At 41.0% G+C, this 23,806-nt stretch overlaps 1 protein-coding gene across 1 annotated transcript in view; it reads left to right on the forward strand.

Moving 5' to 3' along the window:
- The first annotated feature begins 10,536 nt into the window (after positions 1–10,536).
- Positions 10,537–23,806, forward strand: part of LOC139570951 (tetraspanin-14-like) — a 17,471-nt gene continuing 4,201 nt past the window's right edge. Inside the window, exons 1-7 of the mRNA XM_071393309.1 lie at positions 10,537–10,632; positions 11,469–11,557; positions 15,485–15,535; positions 16,102–16,248; positions 18,881–19,051; positions 19,435–19,560; positions 19,749–19,799. Of these exons, the coding sequence (XP_071249410.1) occupies positions 11,477–11,557; positions 15,485–15,535; positions 16,102–16,248; positions 18,881–19,051; positions 19,435–19,560; positions 19,749–19,799 (627 nt within the window). The 5' untranslated portion in view covers positions 10,537–10,632; positions 11,469–11,476. The remainder of the gene's footprint in view (positions 10,633–11,468; positions 11,558–15,484; positions 15,536–16,101; positions 16,249–18,880; positions 19,052–19,434; positions 19,561–19,748; positions 19,800–23,806) is intronic.

Here is a 23,806-nt window from a genome sequence, read left to right on the forward strand (position 1 = left end):
ATAGAATGCCCACCCAGCTCACGTCCTGACCAACTAAACAAAGACAAAACAAAGGAAACAAGGTCAGGAAAGTGACACATACAAGGTTTACATTTGGGGAGGAATGGACTTCCACCCAGATGGAAGAAGTACCTTCATAGTTCCAACTTAACCCCTGAGCATAGGCACACATTTTATGGTAAATTCTATATCTTCGCTTCACCTATACTCCTATTATTTGAGCACAAACCCTATTTTAATTTGAATACTGAGGGAAAGTTGATTTGTAGCTAACACCATAAGACATTGTCCAAGCATGACAGTGGCACAGATAAAAGCAGGGCCTAGGAATGTTATAGCCTAAGTTTAGTTTTGTGGTTACAAAGTGTTACAAATGCCTATCTGTATACCTTTCTGTTAGGAGTAATATTTAATTTCATTCATAGCAACCCAAAAAACATGGGAGTTTAGTCTCTTCACAGAGCCTCCAATTATATTTTCTTACAGCATGCTTCATTCATCGTGTTGGGCAGTTGTGCACACAAGCACAAGGTTACTCCAGTTCATAGCCTGGGTGTGGCTGTTTGTGTTTATTAAGTGAATTAGGCCGGCATACAGTGCCTTCAGAAAGTATTCACACCACTTGACTTGTTACACGTTTTGTTGTGTCACAGCCTGAATTTAAAATGTATTAAATTGAGGTTTTGTGTCACTGGCCTACAAACAATACCCCATAATTTTTTTCAACAAATGAATTGAAAATATAAAGCTGAAATGTCTTCAGTCAATAAGTATTCAACCTCTTTATTATGGCACGCCTAAATAAGTTCAGGAGTAAAAATTTGCTTAACAAGTCACTTAATAAGTTGCAGTAATAGTGTTTAACATGATTTTTGAATGACTACCTCATCTCTGTACCCCACACATACAATTATCTTTAAGTTCCCTCAGTCGAGCAGTGAACTTAGAACATGGATTCAACCACAAACACCAATGCCTCGCAAAGAAGGGCACCTGTTAGTAGATGGTAAAATAAAAAAATGTAAAAGCAGACATTGAATATCCCTTTGAGCATAGCGAAGTTATAAATTAATCGCTGTGATAGGAGAAAACTGAGGATGGATCAACAACATTGTAGTTACTCCACAATACTACCCTCATCTATAAGTCTTTGCTAGGTAAAGCTCTGCCTTATCTCAGCTCACTGGTCACCATAGCAACACCCACCCGTAGCACGCGTTCCAGCAGGTCTATTTCACTGGTCATCCTCAAAGTCAACACCTCATTTGGCCGCCTTTCCTTACAGTTCTCTGCTGCCATTGACTGGAACGAATTGCAAAAATCCCTGAAGTTGGAGACTTACATCTTCCTCACTAACTTAAAGCATCGGTTGTCAGAGCAGCTTACCGATCGCTGCAGCTATACACAGTCCATCTGTAAATAGCCCATCCAACCAACTACCTACCTCATCCCCATATTTGTTTTTTGTTTTTTTCTTGCTCTTTTGCACACCAGAATTCATATCAGTATTTATACCTGCACATCCTCATCTGCACATCGATCATTCCACTGTTAACTTATGGCTGAAGGGGCAGTATTGAGTAGCTTGGATGAAAGGTGCACAGAGGTGCCTATATTAAACGGCCTGCTCCTCATTCCCAGTTGCTAATATATGCATATTATTATTCATATTGGATAGAAAACTCTGAAGTTTCTAAAGCTGTTTGAATTATGTCTGTGAGTATAACAGAAATCACATGGCAGGCAAAAACCTGAGAAGTTCCACTTCCTGTTTGTATTTTTTCTGGGGGTGCCAATTTTCAACCAAGCTCTCATTGAAATCACAGCGAGATATTGATGAGTTTTCACTTCCTACGGCTTCCACTAGATGTCAACAGTCAATGGAACTTTGTCTGATGAATCTAATGTGAAGGGGGGCCGAAGGAGACAGGAATTAGTGAGCTCTGGCAGGAGGTGATCACGCATTGAACACACACGTTCACGTGAGAGTCAGCTCCGTTCCTTCGGTCAAATGAAGTCGATGAAATTCTCCGGTTGGAACGTTATTCAAGATGTATGTTAACAACATTCTAAAGATTGATTCAGTACATTGTTTGACATGTTTCTACTGACTGTAACGGAACTTTTGGACATTTCGTCACGTTATAGTGGACGGTAGTGGACGCGCTTTGGGTTTGGCGTTTGGTAAACATGTCCAAAGTAGCTAATTTGACATAAATAATGGACATTAACGAACAAATCAAGCATTTATTGTGGACCTGGGATTCCTAGGACTGCATTCTGATGAATTCATCAAAGGTAAGGAAACATTTATCATGTATTATCTGGTTTCTGTTGAGTCCAACATGGCGGCTAATTTGGCTATTGTTCTGAGCTCCGTCTCAGATTATTGCATGGTTTATTTTTCCGTAAGGTAAGGTTTTTTAAAAATCTGACACAGCGGTTGCATTAAGGAGAGGTATATCTATAATTCCATGTGTATAACTTGTATTATCATTTACATTTATGATGAGTATTTCTGTTGAAACGATGTGGCTATGCAAAGTCACTTGATGTTTTTGCAATTAGTGAATCTAACGCGTCAATGTAAACTCAGATTTTTTTATATAAATATGAACTTATCAAACAAAACATGCATGTATTGTGTAACATGAAGTCCTATGAGTGTCATCTGATGAAAATAATCAAAGGTTAGTGATTAATTTTCTCTATTTCTGCTTTTTGTGAAAGCTATATTTCGCTTGAAAAAATGGCTGTGCTGATTGTGGTTTTGTGGTGACCTAACATAATCGTTTTTAGTGCTTTCGCTGAAAAACATATTTGAAATCGGACACTTTGGTGGGATTAACAACAAGATTACCTTTAAAATGATATAAAACAAATCTATGTTTGAGGAATTTTAATTATGAGATTTCTGCTTTTTGAATTTGGCGCCCTGCACTTTCACTCGCTGTAGTCATATCATCCCGGTAGCGGGATGGCAGCCATAAAAGGTTAATTGCTAAATTGTAATTACTTCACCACTATGGCCTATTTATTGCCTTACCTCCTTACTTCATTTGCACACACTGTATACAGATTTTCTATTGTTATTGACTGTATGTTTGTTTAGCCCATGAGTAACTCTGTGTTTTTTTTGTCGCACTGCTTTGCTTTATCTTGGCCAGGTCGCAGTTGTAAATGAGAACTTGTTCTCAACTGGCCTACCTGGTTAAATAAAGGTGAAATAAAAATAAATAACTGACAGATTGAAAAGAAGGAAGCTTGTACAGAATATAAACATTCCAAAACATGTATCCTGTTTGCAATAAGGTGCTAAAGTAAAACTGTAAAAAACGTGGCAAAGAAATGTACTTTATGTCCTGAATACAAAACATTTTGTTCGTGGCAAATCCAACACAACACACTTCAGTGTGCCACACTTCATATTTTCAAGCATGGTGGTGGCTGCATCATGTTATGGGTATGCTTGCCGCTGGCAAGATCTTGGGAGTTTTTTTTGATAAAAATGAATGGAATAGAGCTAAGCGTAGGCAACATCCTAGAGGAAAACCTGGTTCTCTGCTTTCCAACAAACAGTGGGAGACAAATTCACCTTTCAGCAGGACAATAACCAACTGGAGTTGCCTACCAAGATGACAGTGAATGTTCCTGAGTCGCCTAGTTACAGTTTTGACTTAAATCAGCTTGAAAATCCTGTAGGCTACAGAAAAGGGCACATACTCTTTTTACCATATGATATATCTGCTACATGATCTGTATGTTAGATTTTTTGGGGGTGACAGAACATTGGTGGAGCGCTACAGCCTCTCCAACAGCACACTGGAGAGGCATGCTGGGAATGGACAAGCAAAATATTTTGTGCCCCTGCCTTTGACAAAGTGGGCATTGTTTACCAAATAGCGACATCAACGCTCACCTAAGAAGCACATATGCCACTGGTTGAGAGAAATTGTTTTTGGGCAGAATTATGTGAGATTTTGTGTTTTTGTTGGAGGTGCGTCTTGGTCAGTTTAGCTCAGAAAATGCCGCCCTCGTCAATCTGCCGCCATAGTCGAGCAGTGAATTTCAAACAAGGATTCAACCACAAACACCGATGACTCGCAAAGAAGGGCACCTATTGGTAGATGGTTAAAAAAATAATAATAATAGCAGACAATGAATATCCTTTTGAGCATGGTGGTTATTAATTAATCGCTGTGATAGGAAAAAACTGCTTAATGACTAGGCCGGCCGTGTAAACAACTAATTTGACTGAGCTGGAATATTTATTTATTTTTGTATTGACTTAGGAGTGTAAAATACTTATGTAAAGGAGATATTTCTGTATTTCATTGTCAATACGTTTGCAAATATTTCTAAAAACATGTTTTCACTTTCTCATGATGGGGTATTGTGTGTAGATGGGTGAGACATTATATTTAATCCATTTTGATTTCAAGCTGTAACACAAGAATATGTGAAATAAATCAAGGGGTATGAATATTTCTGAAGGAACTGTATTATGTATTGTACGTGCTGGTTTTTATTCTCACAGCACAAAGAAGCTTGTTGGTCAAGAATAAGTAATGAAGAGTTGCTTTTAATTATGCAAATATAGAAACAGACTGAGAAGTATTCTAATTAACCTAGATCATTTCAGTGACATTTCTGGGGGAAACAATAAAAGAGTGTACAATAGAATAAAGATGTCAGTTAATTTATTGCCCGTATTACCTGTCCTTTCTGTAGGAGAGTAATGCCTACTCAGACTTGCCGCATGCAAATCTAGTCCATGGGTCTTAGAAAGAGACAGAGCTGAGCCCAGAAGAGAACCTGTGGTACTTCTTCATTTCTTTGTGAGTCACTATGGTCAACAACTCTTGTGATTCCCGGTCAACAAGCATCTGTAGATGGACTCATGTCAGACCGATCTTGTCTGTTCTCCAGCTAAACCTCAAAAAGTAATCCATGAAAATGAGACGGCGGTGAAGTTTTCTAATGAATGCCAGCATTTATTAGATCACATCTACTTGGACTACTATAGATCCTGAACCCGACTCAGTCAAGTTCCATTATGCTATACATTGTCCTCAGTAAATCAGCATTTTTTGGAAAACAGCTACACCTGCTGAATTATTGCAGATATTACTGATATACTGTAGGCTTATGCAGACTCTAGTACAATGCACTTTCCAAAATGTTGAATGCGATTCATAAAGAGTGTGATGCCACAGCAACTTTTCTAATGCAATACATTTCTAATGTATTTTTTATGCAAAATATCTCACACTATTGTATGAATGCCTAATAAGAATCCACCACATGGTTGAGGCAGATCGCTAATAGTGATTTATTTCTGTATTCCCATCAGCCCATTCATTGTAGCAGAAGTGCAATTCATCAATACACATATCCTGGACACATTTGTAACCCCAGTCACACAAAGGTCATGCTCACAATGGTGTTGGAGACAATAATATTATTCAATGGAGGGTCATAACTCTTTTCAAGGTCATGACTTTTCCATGGAACTGCAAGGGCACGTCAGGAGATCAACACAAGAGCATATTCTCTCATGACCCCAAACTCACATTGGAATTTTATTCAACGTATCCGCTACTGTTTTGTATCCTCATGAGTTCAGTGGAAGATAATTATAGTGGTCAGCAGATCATTTTGGCAAATCTTACTTAACTGTCAAGAATCTTACACTTTAGTTACAATTAGAGATTGCACATATTGCACTCAACCCTTCAAATAGTTAGTCAGTGCATAATAGTGCAGAATGATGTGTGGATAGTACAATGCCAGCAGATGGCGGCAAACTCCAGATATGATGAGAAGTCATAATTTCATTATCAGCTGATAGTGTAGCCTAAACTACTAGATATATTGCAATATGTATCGTATATATACATTATATATGTGCCAATAGCCAATATGTCTGGCTGTGAGAAAGCTTAATGGAACTGACCTGTCTTTTTCTTGTTGCATTTTACCCTTGCAGAGTGTGTTTGTGTGTGTGTGTGTGTGTGTGTGTGTGTGTGTGTGTGTGTGTGTGTGTGTGTGTGTGTGTGTGTGTGTGTGTGTGTGTGTGTGTGTGTGTGTGTGTGTGTGTGTGTGTGTGTGTGTGTGTGTGTGTGTGTGTGTGTGTGTGTGTGTGTGTGTGTGCGTCAATAACTATATGTATGTGTCATGTGTATAGACCCTTGCAGTGTGTCTACAGGCAGGCAAATAAGATCATCAAGGAGCTCAACCACCTGAGGCACGGCCTATTCACCCCACTACCATCTAGAAGGCAGAGACGGTACAGGTGAATCAAAGCTGGGACAGAGAGACTGATAAACATCTTCTATCTCCAGGCCATCAGACTGTTAAACAGTCATGAATAGCCGGCCTTCGCCCAGTACTCTGCCCTAAACCTTAGACACTGTCACTATCTGGCTAACACCAGGTACTCTATCCTGCACATTAGAGACTGCCCTATGTACACAGAGTCACTGAACACTGGTCACTTGAATAATGTTTACATACTGTTTTACCCACTTTATATGTATATATTGTATTTTAGTCATGACTCATCCTATATACAGTGCATTCCGAGAGTATTCAGATCCCTTGACTTTATCCACATTTTGTTGCATTACAGCCTTATTCTAAAATGGATTGAGTTAAATAGAAACCTCATCAATCTACACACAATACCCCATAATGACAAAGTGAAAACAAGTTTATGAAACGTTTGCAAATGTATTAAAAATAAAAAACCTTATTTACATATGTATTCAGACCCTTTGCTATGAAACTCAAAATTAAGCTCAGGTGTATCCTGTTTCCATTGAACATCCTTGAGATGTTTCTACAACTTGATTGGAGCCCACCTGTGGTAAATTCAATTGATTGATCATGATTTGGAAAGGCACACACCTGTCTATATAAGGTCCCACAGTTTACAGTGCATGTCAGAGCAAAAACCAAGCCATGAGATCGAAGGAATTGTCTGTAGAGCTCCGAGACAGGATTGTGTCGAGGCACAGATCTGGAGAAAGGACCAAAACATGTCTGCAGCATTGAAGGTCCCCAAGAACACTGTGACCTCCATCATTCTTAAATGGAAGAAGTTTGGAACCACCAAGTCTCTTCTTAGAGCTGGCTGCCCGGCCAAACTGAGCAATCGGGGGAGAAAGGCCTTTGTCAGGGAGGTGACCAAGAACCCGATGGTCACTCTGACAGAGGTTCAGAGTTCCTCTGTGGAGATGGGAGAGCCTTCCAGAAGTACAACCATCTCTGGAGCACTCCACCAATCAGGCCTTTATGGTAGAGTGGCCAGACGGAAGCCACTCCTCAGTAAAAGGCAGATGACAGCCCACTTGGAGTTTGCCTAAAGACACCTATAGGACTCTCAGACCATGAGAAACAAGATTCTCTGGCCTGATGAAACCAAGATTGAAATCTTTAGCCTGAGTGCCAAGCGTCACGTCTGGAGTAGACCTGGCACCATCCCTGTGGTGAAGCATGGTGGGCGGTTTTTCGGTGGCTTGGACTGGGAGACTAGACAGGATCGAGGGAAAGATGAACGGAGCAAAGTACACAGAGATCCTTGATGAAAACCCGCTCCAGAGCACTCAGGACTTCAGACTGGGGAGAAGGTTCACCTTCCAACGGGACAGCAACCCTAAGCACACAACCAAGACAATGCAGGAGTGGCTTCGGGACAAGTCTCTGAATGCCCTTGAGTGGCCCAGCCAGAGCCCGGACTTGAACCCAATCAAACATCTCTGGAGAGACCTGAAATAGCTGTGAGCGACACTCCCCATCCAACCTGACAGAGCTTGAGAGGATCTTCAGAGAAGAATGGGAGAATCTCCCCAAATACAGGTGTACCAAGCGTGTAGCATCATACCCCAAAAGACTCGAGGTTGTAATCGCTGCCAAAGGTGCTTCAACAAAGTACTGAGTAAAGGGTCTGAATACTTATGTAAATGTGATATTTAGCAAAAATGTCTAAAAATCTTTTATTGCTTTGTCATTATGGGTTATTGTGTGCAGATTGATGACGGGGAAAAACAATTTAATCGATTGTAAAATAAGGCTGTAACGTAACAAAATATGAAAAAAAATCAAGGGGTCTGAATAGTTTCTGAATGTACTGTAAATCCTGCTTTACATACCTTTTCTATTCACATACTGTCCATACACACTATTCTCATACATACATATTTATATTCCGGACTCTGGTCAGGACTCTATCCATTTTGTCATGGGGTTTTGTAAAGTACTGTGTATTTATATACTGGACATAGCTCACATATCTACTGCTGTGCATATCATTCATTCTTCTCATCTGGCGTAGGCTACATACATACAGTTGAAGTCTGAAGTTTACATACACCTTAGCCAAATATATTTATACTCCGTTTTTCACAATTCCTGACATTTAATCCTAGTAAAAATTCCCTGTCTTAGGTCAGTTAGGATCACCACTTTATTTTAAGAATGTGAAATGTCAGAATTAATAGTAGAGAGAATTATTTATTTCAGCTTTTATTCCTTTCATCACATTCCCAGCGGGTCAGATGTTGACATACACTCAATTAGTATTTGGTAGCATTGCCTTTAAATTATTTAACTTGGGTCAAACGTCTCGGGTAGCCTTCCACAAGCTTCACACAATAAGTTGGGTGAATGTTGGCCCATTCCTAGTGACAAAGCTGGTGTAACTGAGTCAGCTTTGTAGGCCTCCTTGCTCGTACACGCCTTTTCAGTTCTGCCCACACATTTTCTATGGGATTGAGGTCAGGGCTTTGTGATGGACACTCCAATACCTTGACATTGTTGTCCTTAAGCCGTTTTGCCACAACTTTAGAAGTATGCTTGAGATCATTGTCCATTTGGAAGACCCAAGCTTTAACTTCCTGACTGATGTCTTGAGATGTTGCTTCAATATATCCACATAATTTTCCTCCCTCGTGATGCCATCTATTTTGTGAAGTGCACCAGTCCCTCCTGCAGCAAAGCACCCCCACAACATGATGCTGCCACCCCCGTGCTTCACGGTTTGATGATGTTCTTCGGCTTGCAAGCCTCCTCCTTTTTCCTCCAAACATAATGATTGTCATTATGGCCAAAAAGTTATACTTTTGTTTCATCAGACCAGAGGACATTTCTCCAAAAAGTATAATCTTTGTCCCCATGTGCAGTTGAAAATCGTAGTCTGGCTTTTTTATGGCGGTTTTGGAGCAGTGGCTGCTTCCTTGTGTAACCGATGTGAAATGGTTAGCTAGTTAGCGGGGTGCGTGCTAATAGCGTTTCAATCGGTGACGTCACTTGCTCTGAGACCTTGAAGTAGTTGTTTCCCTTGCTCTGCAAGGGCCGCTGTTTTTGTGGAGCGATGGGTAACGATGCTTCGTGAGAGGCAGTTGTTGATGTGTGCAGAGGGTCCCTGGTTCGAGCCCAGGTAGGGGCGAGGAGAGGGACGGAAGCTATACTGTTACACTTGCTGAGCAGCCTTTCAGGTTATGTCGATATAGGACTTGTTTTACTGTGGATATAGATACTTTTGTACCGGTTTCCTCCAGCATCTTCACACTGTTTAGTGTTGTTCTGGGATTGATTTTCACTTTTCACTTTACGTTCATCTCTAGGAGACAGAATGCGTCTCCTTCCTGAGCGGTATGACGGCTGCGTGGTTCCTTGGTGTTTATACTTGCGTACTATTGTTTGTACAGATGAACGTGGTACCTTCAGGCGTTTGGAAATTGCTCTCAAGAATGAACCTACAATTTTTTTTCTGAAGTCTTGGCTGATTTCTTTTGATTTTCCCATGATGTCAAGCAAAGAGGCACTATGTTTGAAGGTAGGCCTTAAAATACATCCACAGGTGCACCTCCAATTGACTCAATTGATGTAAATTAGCCTATCAGCAGCTTCTATAATCATGACATAATTTTCTGAAATTTTCCAAGCGGTTTAAAGGCACAGTCAATTTAGTGTATGTAAACTTCTGACCCACTGGAATTGTGATAGTGAATTATAAGTGAAATGATCTGTCTGTAAACAATTGTTGGAAAAATTACTTGTGTCATGCACAACGTAGATATCCTAACCGACTTGCCAAAACTACAGTTTGTCAACAAGACATTTGTGGAGTGGTTGAAAAACGAGTTTTAATGACTCCAACCTAAGCGTATGTAAACTTCCGACGCTGCACCCGCTATAACATCTGCTAAACTGTGAAAATGACAAATAAACTATTTGATGTATCAGTGTCATAAATTGACCATATTAATTTGTGATGTGTCCATCTTTGAGTGTTTTTTTGATTTCCATAAAGTTGATTTGTTGAGTTTTCATAGCTAAGTGCTAGCTAAAGTTGATTTGTTGAGTTTGCATAGCTATGTTGCTAGCTAAGTGATAGCATTATGAACATGTAGCTGGATAAACAAATAACGTTATATTATTACCTAATCAAATATCAATTAAAGTTCTAACGTGTAACCTTTTGGTAACACGAAAACAAAAACAGGAGAAAAGTGGGCGTGGCCTGCTGCCCTTACAGGAAGTGGAGTAAAGAAGTCTCCAAAGAGTTTTCGAAACTCAATCAAGATATATATTTTGTCAACGGGCAGTGCAGCGCTAAACAAAGCCGCGGTGAGTTGTTGATAATGGGAAAGTTGATAGGTAGCAGCGATTAAAATAAATATAAAAACTTTGTTTTTGTAACGTAGATACTTTATCTATATTGAAAATGTGAAGTTTGACGAATATTTCGTTTTTTGAGCAAGATAGCTAAGTTAGCCAGTTAAACGAACACTGTCTTAATCGCTACGCTAGTTAGCCACGAAGCTAACATTGAGTCCTAATCTTTGACTAACGTTAGCTAATTTCGCTAACTAGGGAATGAATGGCTTCTGTTTACAAGCATATATTTATTTTCCGGATAGCCACTATGGCTAGTACTTAGTTAAGTTAGCTGTGTTTCCATCTGTATCATAGCTAGCTGGCTATCACTAGATACTATCTAGCCACAGTATAAATGAATTGTGTTGACCAACTAACGTTAGCCAGGTAACGAATCCGTTAGTAAACTATCTAACGTTAGCTAGCTACAGTAATGTTAACTCTGCTAGTAGCTATTGTTATCTAGCTGTTGGTGTTTTGACAGTGTGCAGCAAATCGAATGATGGTTAGCTAGCAGGCTAACTGTTAGCTGGCCAAACTACTGTTTGTTAGCTAACTAGTTATCTGGCTTTTTCTGACCAAGAACAGTCAGTTGTAGCTACCATTTCAGTCTTTGATTCAGTGTTTCAGATGAGCTAGCTAACAGTTCGCTCACGAGCTAACTATGTTGCTAGTTAAGTGATTGTGAACATGTAGCTGGGTAAACAAATAACGTTAGATAATTATCTAGCTAGTAGGTCAACCTTTAACATCTTGTTCCATCTGTGTGGTAACTGTCATCGTCTCGCTCCTGTTTCCCAACACAGGGGAAAATATGCACTACTATCGTTATGAAAATGCAGAAGTCAGTTTCTGTTACAAGTACCTCATGTTCAGCTACAACATCATATTTTGGGTAAGTAGCACAAGCAGTAGGTAGCCCTGTAAACCATGAGTAATACAGACATGCTGTGACACCCCGTTGTCTCATTTGGTGCTATGCTATGAATGTAGTTATGCATATGCTGTATAGTTGGCCTGAGTTAGCCTAGCGGACTAAACTCCACTCGATGGTGAAGTAAGTTTATGATGAACTTTACCAAGAGAGTGGAGCAGAGACCAGACTTTGTGGAATCTAGCTCAGACTACATCGATTTGCCCAATACTTTAAAAAAGGTCAATCCTGAAATGCCTACATTGTTCCAATGTTTCACCTCTAGTTGCGTGCCTTTCTTTTATTGCTGAAATTCATACCTTTTCAATAAACAATCAAATACAGCCACTGACTTTTTGCTCGTTTCTGTTTCTCGAAGATGGCTACTTCCATCAATTGAATCTCTGATGTTTGTAAATTAAATTGTGTCTATTAAACAGGGGTTGCCAACCATTTCTAGCATGAGAGCTACTTATAATAAATTAAACATGTTGTGAGCTTCTCATCTCGCCTGCAATTCTTCCCCGGGTCCTTAGTGTTCAAGAGAAAGTAGTACACTACTTGTTTTGTTTTTTACTCTAAAATGTACAATTGTTCATAGATAAACAACAAAATTGGATGTCCTGAGTCAATGTGAAGACCATTTTTTTAGGGGGGGTGTGGTGTATGGAAGAAAATGAACAAATATAAAAATATTGTAATTCCCCTTTTATTGCACCTGACCCTTTACTTGCACATCTAGTGAGGTGAGGAATGTGCCATCCTAATGTGCTGGTCTAGTCATAGTTCTCTACTGCTGCTGCTCATTTCATGGCAAAGTAAGCAAATAATAGATACACATGTTATAATTAAGCAATGCGGCCCGATGGGGTGTGGTATATAGCCTATATACCACGGCTAAGGGCTGTTCTTAAGCACGGCACAACCCCCGAGGAGCCTTATTCTATTATAAACTGGTTACCAGCATAATTAGAGAAATAAATGTTTTGTCAATACCCATGGTATACAGTCTGATATGCCACGGCTTTCAACCGATCACCATTCAGCGCTCGAACAACCCAGTTTATAATTACTCATAATATACTTCTGCCATGTACACCTACTTTGCAGTTAACATTTAATTGAGACGGTTTTGGGGAAAGTATTTCTGTCAACCCACAAGACCGTTATCACATCAATTGGCTAAACACAAAATGATAGACAAACGTGCGCACCACTCAGACAGACGGGCAATGTTGCTGGAAATTAATTGGCAGATATTGTTAGGTTTGGCTTTTTAAGCCAATAGTCGCTAACCAGGGTTGTGATAATTAAGCAGTAACGCCCGAGGTGTGGTATGTTGGCCATATACCACAAACCCCCGGCGTGCCTTATTGCTATTATAAACTGGTTACCAATGTAATTAGAGCAGTAAAAATACATGTTTTGTCATACCCATGATATACGGTCTGATATAGCACAGCTGTCAGCCAGTCAGCATTCAGGGTTTGAACCACACAGTTTATAATGTTGTGTTGATTAGACAGTAGCGGGTAGCTTACACTATCTGATACTTGTTAGATTGCAGTGGAACACTTGAAAATATAATGTACTTTCAGAATTGTTTGCCGAGCTACTCATAGGTGGGCTGTGAGCTACTGGTAGCTCGCGATCGACCTCTTGTAGACCCCTGCTATAAAATTATTGTAATATGTAAAATAAAAGTATATTTTTATGATTTCTCTCTCGTTATTTCTCAGTATCTCTGGATAGAAAATGCGGCAAGTCAATAAAGTAATGTGCCAAATTTTGGGTTTGGACACCTGTAATGATCTGCAAGATTCGATTGGTCGGCACACCATCTGTAGATTGTGTGATTTGATTGGACAATGAGTATTTGGAGCACTAGGCTTACGTCATCGGATAATCAATTGACACATGCACATTCGTGCTAAATTGCCATCTTTGAGAAACAGACATGAGCAAAACGTCGGTGGTTGTATTTTATTAACATTTATTGAAAAAGTATGGATTTCAGCAAACAACACCGCAACTACAAAGGACAAACATAGGTACACGGTAGGCGTTTCATGATAACACATTTTTAAAAGTATTGCCCGTGAGTGAATTGTTGTAGTCTGAGCTAGATTCCAAAAAGCCTGATCTCTGCTCCACTCTGTTGGTGAAGTAAATCATAAACTTCCTTCACCTTGGAGTTTAGTTTGGTAGTCAGCCATTAGCAGTAAATCAGATACTCAAGAATACTGCAACTTTAAAGCCAGGCGTACACTACATGATTTTGACCCCGAATTAGCTGTCCCAAACAAGTTTTTGAGATTGGAGACAAAATCATCATGTTGTTGCCTACGCGTGGCTGTCACCGACGCAATCTGAGGGCTATCGATCCCGTCTTTGGGCCGTCCCAGACGTTCCCATATTTTCAAACACATTTTATCAGCACAAATCTGCAGTGCTCTTGTAGTGAGATGTGCAACGGTAGGTTTTGAGAACGCTGATCAGCAATGAGAGCTTGCCAGAGAAGAAGCCAGTGAGATGATGATGTATCGCCACACCCAGAATGTGTAGACTGTCGAGCCAGAGCGATTACTACTAGTATGTGTTTGTACTTGTCTTTAACCAAAGCCAGTGTCAACTCATTCAACTCTGTATGGCAAGTATGAATTTCTGATTTGAATGTGTTTGTGGCTGCTTTTAGCCACCGCTTGTTCCAGCTACGTTTACAATCTAATCACTCATTGTTTTCAGAAGACAGCATGGTATCGAGAATCCTCACGACCAAGTGAAGAATCTTGTAGTGTGTGACCCCCCAGTCTGTGCCACATCGTTTAGTGTGCGCACCACTACGTTGGCAAGACAACAAAAAAAACTACAAGAAAGACATTTGTTTAATGTGAGGCTCAGCGATGTTAGGATTTTGAAAGTCGTGTAGTTTACGCCCGGCATGAGGTGGAGCATATGGCAGTCCCTCCAGGATTCTGTAATCACAACATATTTAGCAAAATCAATAATTTCCTGCATATTATACGAGGGCTTGCAGATTTGACCAATCACTGCACTATTTCTGTAGGTCAAATCATCACAATATTATTGCATAAAACTGACCCATCACCGCAGTACAAAAATGGGGCTTGAAATTTCAACCAATAACTGCACACTTTATCAAATATCACAAAATTCCAGCAAAATCCTGGAGGGACTAATATGGTGTTCTTTTAAGGCAAGAATGTCTGGGAAGCCCATGTAGAGAACATATTGATTTACTAAAACCATTTTCCACCTTTGATGGCAGCCCCTGCTGGCTGACCTGGTGCCCCCTGCTGCTATCTTTCTACACAGAGCCCTTTTTCAATAGCCATTCCCTCTGATAACATCCTCCACTGGTAACAGCCTCTTTCTGTTTATTTCTAAATTAAAGAAGTGTGAGCATTTTTTTTGTTGCTTTAGCCTACATCTCCAATGTCCTTCCAACATCGAGTTGAGAAATAACCTTCAGAGCCCCTACTTCCTGTTTTAGCGCGTGAACAGGAGACTCACTAAGATAGTTGCTAGCTTCTTCTCTTGGTCTGTGTCAACAGGAAATGTAGAAACGCTTCTGTTTTGGATTTTGGTTAAGCTCGTTAATTCATCTCTTGATAGGGCAGTTGTATTCTGAGTTCAAAGATACGCAATAACCACTTATGACCCATCTCTCCCTGTTTTTTTTTTTTGCGATTTCTTGAGAATTTTGGTGTCCGTTGAAATTAGACATTGTCAGTGTTTTCGTTATTAGCAAGCTCCCTCTTTTATACCTAGTAATGCTTTAATATTATTTAGTGGCAGAGTTTTCCCTAATGCCTATGTGAAAATGTAAAAAATTAAAGTAAACAACTGAACACACCAGAAAAAAAGTTGGTCTGCTTCCTTCCTCAGCTGGCTGGAGCAGCATTCATCGCCATTGGGTTCTGGGCCTGGAGTGAGAAGGTGAGGGAGCAGCTTCTCCCATTGTTCTGTAAATGTTTCACCACCGTACAGACAGCTTATCTCTACTCATTGACTCTAATTGTGTTTGTGCCAGACCTTCAGCCCACAGACTTGTCACTTGTCATCACTGTCATCACATCTTTTAAAACATTCACAACCATCAAATTCACAGTTAATTTCCCCTATTGTTACACACAGCTTGAAGCTGATAACACATTTTAATCAATTTCTGTTCTGTAGGGTTGAACCGCTACATTAGAGGTTATTCAAATGCGTATTAGAGATATTAATGTTACTGGATAACACGCCAGCTTTTAATCAGATACGCCATGTAATTTAGTCAATGTATTAAATAATTGAATTCTTTATAATGTGCCATTCATTATTCTCGGAATGACTGTATACTTGCATGTTGATGCTTTGCTTGAAATGGTCTCAGCCTCTCATCCATGTCTGAAAGGTCATACAGTATTTTATGTAATTCACCCGTCGTCCTGTGTTGCCATGCACAATACCCTGGGGATCTGTTAGCTCAACGGTTAACTCAACTGTTCTCACTCCTGTAGGGAGTACTGTTGGACCTGACACAGGTGACACGGCTGCATGGCTTTGACCCTGTGTGGCTGGTGCTGTTGGTGGGAGCGATCACCTTCATCCTGGGCTTTGCAGGATGTGTAGGAGCACTCAGGGAGAACATATGCCTCCTCAAGTTTGTGAGTACTGCACCACCACAACAATACTCTTTATATTTCTCTTGCTCTTTCTCTCTCTCTTGGGGGTCTCATAGAATACTGGTACACATTTTAGCTGCTCTTTCAAGTGGGGCTGTGGCGGTCATTGGTCAGCCAAATGACCGAGGTCACTGTAATAACCGTTTGAGTAGAAAAAAGTAATCATTCTCTCCTCTTGACTGCATGTGCTGTCGTAGAAATATCATGAATAGAAGGTGCGTCCCCATTCAAGCGTGATGGTATATGGGGTGGACTGGTGGCCATTGCGAGTTTACCCATAGTTGCAAGGCAGGAAGTATACCCATCAATGTGTTGTGGTTTGTTGATTCAACTCAAGTGACTTTACAAAAAATGTATTCCAAATTATGAGCCACATAAGTTAACATCATACATTCTACTTTACTATGGAAGTTATTGCATGAATATACCAGGCAACCATTTTTGAGTTCATGAAATTACCGTTCAAATTGCCAGGGTTAGAAGTTCCAAGCACGTTTTATTCATTCTATTTTTCTGTGCTGCTGGTGCAGGGAGGGGGGCATTACCTAGGCAACACCTTGCTTGTTTTAGCAAGAAGCAATAAAGTTTCATCACGTTAAGCGTCCATGTTACCACAGAAACTGGCTCAAACTGACTCTTCAGTCAGCTGTTCGTTTCACAAAAATATTTTATATATATACAGTATCAGTCAAAAGTTTGGACACCTACTCACTCAAGGGTTTTTCTTATATATTTTTTTTACTATTTTCTACATTGTAGAATAGTAGTGACGACATCAACTATGAAATAACACATGGAATCATGTAGTAACCAAAAAAGTGTTAATAAAATCTAAATATGTTATATTTGAGATTCTTCAAATAGCCACCCTTTGCCTCAATGACAGCTTTGCACTCTTTGCATTCTCTCATGTGGTAGTCACCTGGAAAGCATTAATTAACAGGTGTGCCTTAAGTTAATGTGCGGAATTTCTTTCCTCCTTAATGCGTTTGAGCCAATCAGTTGCGTTGTGACAAGGTAGGGGGGTATACAGAAGATAGCCCTATTTGGTAAAAGACCATATATATATATATATTAGCAAGAACAGCTCAAAGAAGCAAAGAGAAACGACAGTCCATTACATTGTAAAACATGAAGGTCAGTCAGTACGGAACATTTCAAGAATGTTGAACGTTTCTTCAAAGCAGTCACAAAAAACCATCAAGCGCTATGATGAAACTGGCTCTCATGAGGACCGCCACAGGAAAGGAAGATCCAGAATTACCTCTGCTGCAGAGGATAAATTCATTAGTTACCAGCCTCAGAAATTGCAGCCCAAATAAATGCTTCAGAGTTCAAGTAACAGACACATCTCAACATAATCTGTTCAGAGGAGATTGTGTGAATCAAGCCTTCACGGTCGAATTGCTGCAAGGAAACAACTGCTAAAGGACAACAATAATAAGAAGAGACTTGCTTGGGCCAAGAAACACGAGCAGTGGACATTAGACTGGTGGAAATTTCTGTCTGGGGTCCAAATTTTAGATTTTTGGTTCCAACTACCGTGATGATATCCGCATATGTATTTCCCATGCGAAGCATATTTGAGATTTTTCAAAGTAGCCACCCTTTGCCTTGATGACAGCTTTGCACACTCTTGGCATTCTCTCAACCAGCTTCATGAGGAATGCTTTTCCAACAGTCTTGAAGGAGTTCCCACATGCTGAGCACTTGTTGGCTGCTTTTCCTTCACTCTGCGGTCCAACTCATCCCAAACCATCTCAATTGGGTTGAGGTCGGGTGATTGTGGAGGCCAGGTCATCTAATGCAGCACTCCATAACTCTCCTTTGTCAAATAGCCCTTACACAGCCTGGAGGTGTGTTTAGGACATTATTATGTTGAAAAATAAATGATAGTCTAAGCGCACACTAGATGGGATGGCGTTTCTCTGCAGAATGCTGTGGTAGCCATGCTGGTTAAGTGTGCCTTGAATTCAAATAATCACAGACAGTGTCACCAGCAAAGCACCATTACACCCACCATGCTTCACGGTGGGAACCACACACGCAGAGATCGTCCGTTCAACTACTCTGCGTCTCACAAAGACACGGCGGTTGGAACCAAAAATCTCCAATTTGGACTCATCAGACCAAAGGACAGATTTCCACCAGTCTAATGTCCATTGCTTGTGTTTCTTGGCCCAAGCAAGTCTCTTCTTCTTTTCGGTGTCCTTTAGTAGTGGTTTCTTTGCAGCAATTCAATTATGAAGGCCTGATTTACGTAGTCTCTTCTGAATAGTTGATGTTGAGGTGAACTCTGAAGCATTTATTTGGGCTGCAATCTGAGGTGCAGTTAGCTCTAATGAACTTGTCCTCTGCAGCAGAGGTAACTCTGGTTCTTCCTTTCCTGTGGCGGTCCTCATGAGAGCCAGTTTTCTTCATACACCACATCCTTCATTGATTAGGGCATGCAATTGTTTTATCTTTAAGCTGGTTTTTTTTCTACCCGTGCAGAGCACTACCAAACCATACTACCAAGATTACTACTGTCCTGTATTTGAGTCTGTTGTCTCTGACTCTGATGCTTCTCTATCAGTCTCCCACCACGTATAGTTAACTTGTTTTTCTCTTCTAGTTCTCAGGGGTGATCGGGTTAATCTTCTTCCTGGAACTGACTGCGGCTGTGCTGGCGTTCGTCTTCCAGGACAACGTCAGAGAGTGGATCAACGACTTCTTCCTGGCCAACGTCAAGGCCTACAGAGAGGACATCGACCTGCAAAACCTCGTTGACTCCCTGCAAAAGCTGGTGAGAGAGGCACAGAGCGAGAGCTATGTAGCGTGTTGTGTTGGGGGGTGGGTAATGGGATATAGAGGCAGGGAGAATGTGAGACACGAAGTTACTTAATCACCTGCTGTCCCTCACATCGGTTCTGTCACATTAATTTCCTTTCCTCCTAACCCCTTCCCGAGATGGTTCATACATCCTAGTGTTAGTGTGTAATTGTGTGCTTGCTACAATGGCCTGTTGTTTTCTAGGGACCTGATGATACTTGAACTGCTCTCCTCTAAGTGACTGTGTGCTCAGTCCTACACTGTCAGATGTATGGTATGGAAACACACCTCAGGAGTTGGTGTGTGTTTGGGTTCGTTAGAACTATCTGACTCAAACTTCCCTCTTGTCTGTCCTAGAACCACTGCTGCGGAGCCAAGGAGCCTGATGACTGGAACCTGAACGTCTACTTCAACTGCACCAACAACAACCCCAGCAGAGAGAGGTGCGGAGTGCCCTTCTCCTGCTGCCTCAGTGACCCTGCAGTGAGTAATCTGCCTGCCCTTACCTCCATGTCTCTCTTGGTGTCATTGCTCCTTCAGTATCTGTCTCCTCTGAATAAGTCACTCTGTACTAGTTGTTATAACTGCCATGCTCATTTTTAGGTATGCCTCTTGTTAGTCCTTGACACTTACCGGACTAATTTGAGCTGTTTCTTTCTCTCTCTCTGCAGGACTCAGTTTTAAACACCCAGTGTGGCTATGATGTCCGTCAACATCTAAAGGTATGACCCTAACCAGTGCACACATCACATATACAGTTGAAGTTGGAAGTTTACATACACCATAGCCAAATACATTTAAACTCAATTTTTCACAATTCCTGACATTTAATCCTAGTAATAATTCCCTGTTTTAGGTCAGTTAGGATCACCAATTTATGTTAAGAATGTGAAATGTCAGAACAATAGTAGAGATTTATTTAAGCTTTTTTTCTTTGATCACATTTCCGGTGTGTCAGAAGTTTACATACACTCAATTAGTATTTGGTAGTATTGCCTTAAACAATTTAAACCTGGGTCAAACATTCGGGTAGCCTTCCACAAGCTTCCCACAATAAGTTGAGTGAATTTTGGCCCATTCCTCCTGACAGAGCTGGTGTAACTGAGTCAGGTTTGTAGGCCTCCTTGCTCGCACACGCCTTTTCAGTTCTGCCCACAATTTTTCTATGGGATTGAGGTCAGGGCTTTGTGATGGCCACTCCAATACCTTGACTTTGTTGTCCTTAAGCCATTTTGCCACAACTTTGGAAATATGCTTGGGTTCAATGACCATTTGGAAGACCCATTTGCGACCAAGCTTTAAGTTCCTGACTGATGTCTTGATGTTGCTTCATTATATCCACATAATTTTCCTCCCTCATGATGCCATCTATTTTGTGAAGTGCACCAGTCCCTCCTGCAGCAAAGCACCCCCACAACATGATGCTGCCACCCCCGTGCTTCACGTTTGGGATGGTGTTCTTCGGCTTGCAAGCCTCCCCCTTTTTCCTCCAAACATAATGATGGTCATTATGGCCAAACAGTTCTATTTTTGTTTCGTCAGACCAGAGGACATTTCTTCAAAAAGTACGATCTTTGTCCCCATGTGCAGTTGCAAACCGTAGTCTGGCTTTTTTATGGCTGTTTTGGAGCAGTGGCTCCTTCTTACTGAGCGGCCTTTCAGGTTATGTCGATATAGGACTCGTTTTACTTTGGATATAGATACTTTTTTACCTGTTTCCTCCAGCATCTTCACAAGGCCCTTTGCTGCTGTTCTGGGATTGATTTGCACTTTTCGCACCAAAGTATGTTTATCTCTAGGAGACAGAATGCGTCTCCTTCTTGAGCGGTATGGCGGCTGCGTGATCCCATGGTATTTATACTTGCATACTGTTGTTTGTACAGATGAACGTGGTACATTCAGGCGTTTGGAAATTGCTCCCAAGGATGAACCAGACTTGTGGAGGTCTACCATTTTTTTTCTGAGGTCTTGGCTGATTTCTTTTGATTTTCCCATGATGTCAAGCAAAGAGGCACTGAGTTTGAAGGTAGGCCTTAAAATACATCCTCAGGTACACCTCCAATTGACTCAATTGATGTCAATTAGCCTATCAGAAGCTTCTAAAGCCATGACATCGTTTTCTGGAATTTTCCGAGCTGTTTAAAGGCACAGTTAACTTAGTGTATGTAAACTTCTGACCCACTGGAATTGTGATACAGTGAAATAATCTGTTAATAATTTTTGGGAAAATTACTTGTGTAACAGTATAACTTCCGTCCCTCTCCTCGCCCCAACCTGGGCTTGAACCAGGGACCCTCTGCACACATCATCCACAGTCACTCACGAAGCATCGTTACCCATCGCGCCACAAAAGCCGCGGCCCTTGCAGAGCAAGGGGAACAACTACTTCTAGGTCTCAGAGCGAGTGACGTCACCGATTGAAACACTATTAGCGCGCACCACTGCTAACTAGCTAGCCATTTCACATCAGCCACACATGCACAAAGTAAATGTCCTAACAGACTTGCCAAAACTATAGTTTGTTAACAAGAATTTGAGTGGTTGAAAACCGAGTTTTAATGACTCCAACCTAAGTGTATGTAAACTTCCGACTTCAACTGTATGTATACGTATAATAATATATGCTATTTAGCAGACACTTTTATCCAAAGCGACTTTTGATATCCACACATAATCTGGAGAAATTGCTATTTGTATTTACGATAGCCTACTGCATGTCTTAACTATGTTTATATGGCCTTTATATGCACCCATGTTTATTGTTTGCAAAAATCCACCTCTGTACTAGCTGTAGTAAGACTATTTCTGTGAAAGGTAAACATTGTAAAGTAATAGATTAGATTTCAGGGCAATTTCAGTGCAGAAAGTAAACTTCCATTTCTTCTTAAGGGTGGATAATGCAGGCTTTAGTGTCAGGTCATTTAAACTGTATAAACAGTGCTTTTTCTTCCCATTACCCAAATGGGAGAAACACAAATTTGGTGTTATCACTGCTGAACGAAAGGCAGGCTCCCTCCTGTCCCTGTTAATCTCTTGTCACTACGAAAAACGGCAGGCTGAAAATAAATGATCCTTTATCTATGTTTTGGCCTAGTGTTCCAGTGGTCGCTCTCAAATCTGGGGCTTAAATTAGTTTTTCTGCAAATCCACCCTGGTTTACATCGGTTCTGGTCCCCTGGCTCAGAATGAACTATTCATCTTCATTGTTATTCAAAGTTATGAGGCAAACTGATGTCTTTTTTGTTTATCAGGAAAAATGTCTTAGACCGAGCAGATGCTTCTAGATAAATGGGAGTTTTTATGTTGAAATGGAAGAGCTGAGTTTCACTATTCATCATAGATGACTCATCAAATCTTCATATTTTTTGTTTGTCACATACACCGGATAGGTGCAGTGAAATATGATGTTTTACAGGGTCAGCCATAGTAGTACGGCACCCCTGGTGCAAATTAGGGTTAAGTGCCTTGCTCCAGGGCACAAATAATTTTTTTGCCTTGTTGGCTCGGGTATTCAAACCAGCGACCTTCCTGTAGCCAATTAATTGTAGCCAATTAATTTCAGAATAACTATCTATTTGCTAATTTTGACCTTTCCTCTGCCTCTTGTGATGGTCAATATTAATTTCACTGAGATATTGCCATAGGCTGTCATGGATAATAGCTACACAATAGCAGAATGCATCCTTTTGATTTAAAAAATATATATATTCTAATTCGGGAAACTTCTTGGCCACAAACACTTGGTGTCAAATCTTCTTCGGTATTTGAAAAAACAATCAGTTTGATCTATCCCTACAAGATACATTAAGTGCACCAAGACTTGTACTTTGTAAGGTGATTTGAGTAAGCCGGTATATATCAAATCAAATTTATTTATATAGCCCTTCGTACATCAGCTGATATCTCAAAGTGCTGTACAGAAACCCAGCCTAAAACCCCAAACAGCAAGCAATGCAGGTGTAGAAGCACGGTGGCTAGGGAGTTTTTCTCCCTAGAAAAGCCAAAACCTAGGAAGAAACCTAGAGGAACCAGGCTATGAGGGGTGGCCAGTCCTCTTCTGGCGGAGATTATAACAGAACATGGCCAAGATGTTCATAGATGACCAGCATGGTCAAATAATAATAATCACAGTAGTTGTCGAGGTTGCAGCAAGTCAGCACCTCAGGAGTAAATGTCAGTTGGCTTTTCATAGCCGATCATTAAGAGTATCTCTAACGCTCCTGCTGTCTCTAGAGAGTTGAAAACAGCAGGTCTGGGACAGGTAGCACGTCCGGTGAACAGGTCAGGATTCCATAGCCGCAGGCAGAACAGTTAACTGGAGCAGCAGCACGGCCAGGTGGACTGGGGACAGCAAGGAGTCATCATGCCAGGTAGTCCTGACGCATGGTCCTAGGGCTCAGGTCCTCCGAGAGAAAGAGAGAATTAGAGAGAGTATACTTAAATTCACACAGGACACCGGATAAGACAGGAGAAGTACCAGATATAACAAACTGACCCTAGCCCCCCGACACATAAATACTGGAGGCTGAGACCGGAGGGGTCAGGAGACACTGTGGCCCCATCCGATGATACCCCCGGACAGGGCCAAACAGGAAGGATATAACCCCACCCCAAAGCACAGCCCCCACACCACTAGAGGTGGTGAGATGAGGCTGAGTATAGCCCACAAAGATCTTCGCCACGGCACAAACCAAGGGGGGGCGCCAACCCAGAAAGGAAGATCACGTCA

The sequence above is a fragment of the Salvelinus alpinus genome, chromosome 3, assembly GCF_045679555.1.
Source record: "Salvelinus alpinus chromosome 3, SLU_Salpinus.1, whole genome shotgun sequence".
Lineage (NCBI taxonomy): Eukaryota > Metazoa > Chordata > Actinopteri > Salmoniformes > Salmonidae > Salvelinus > Salvelinus alpinus.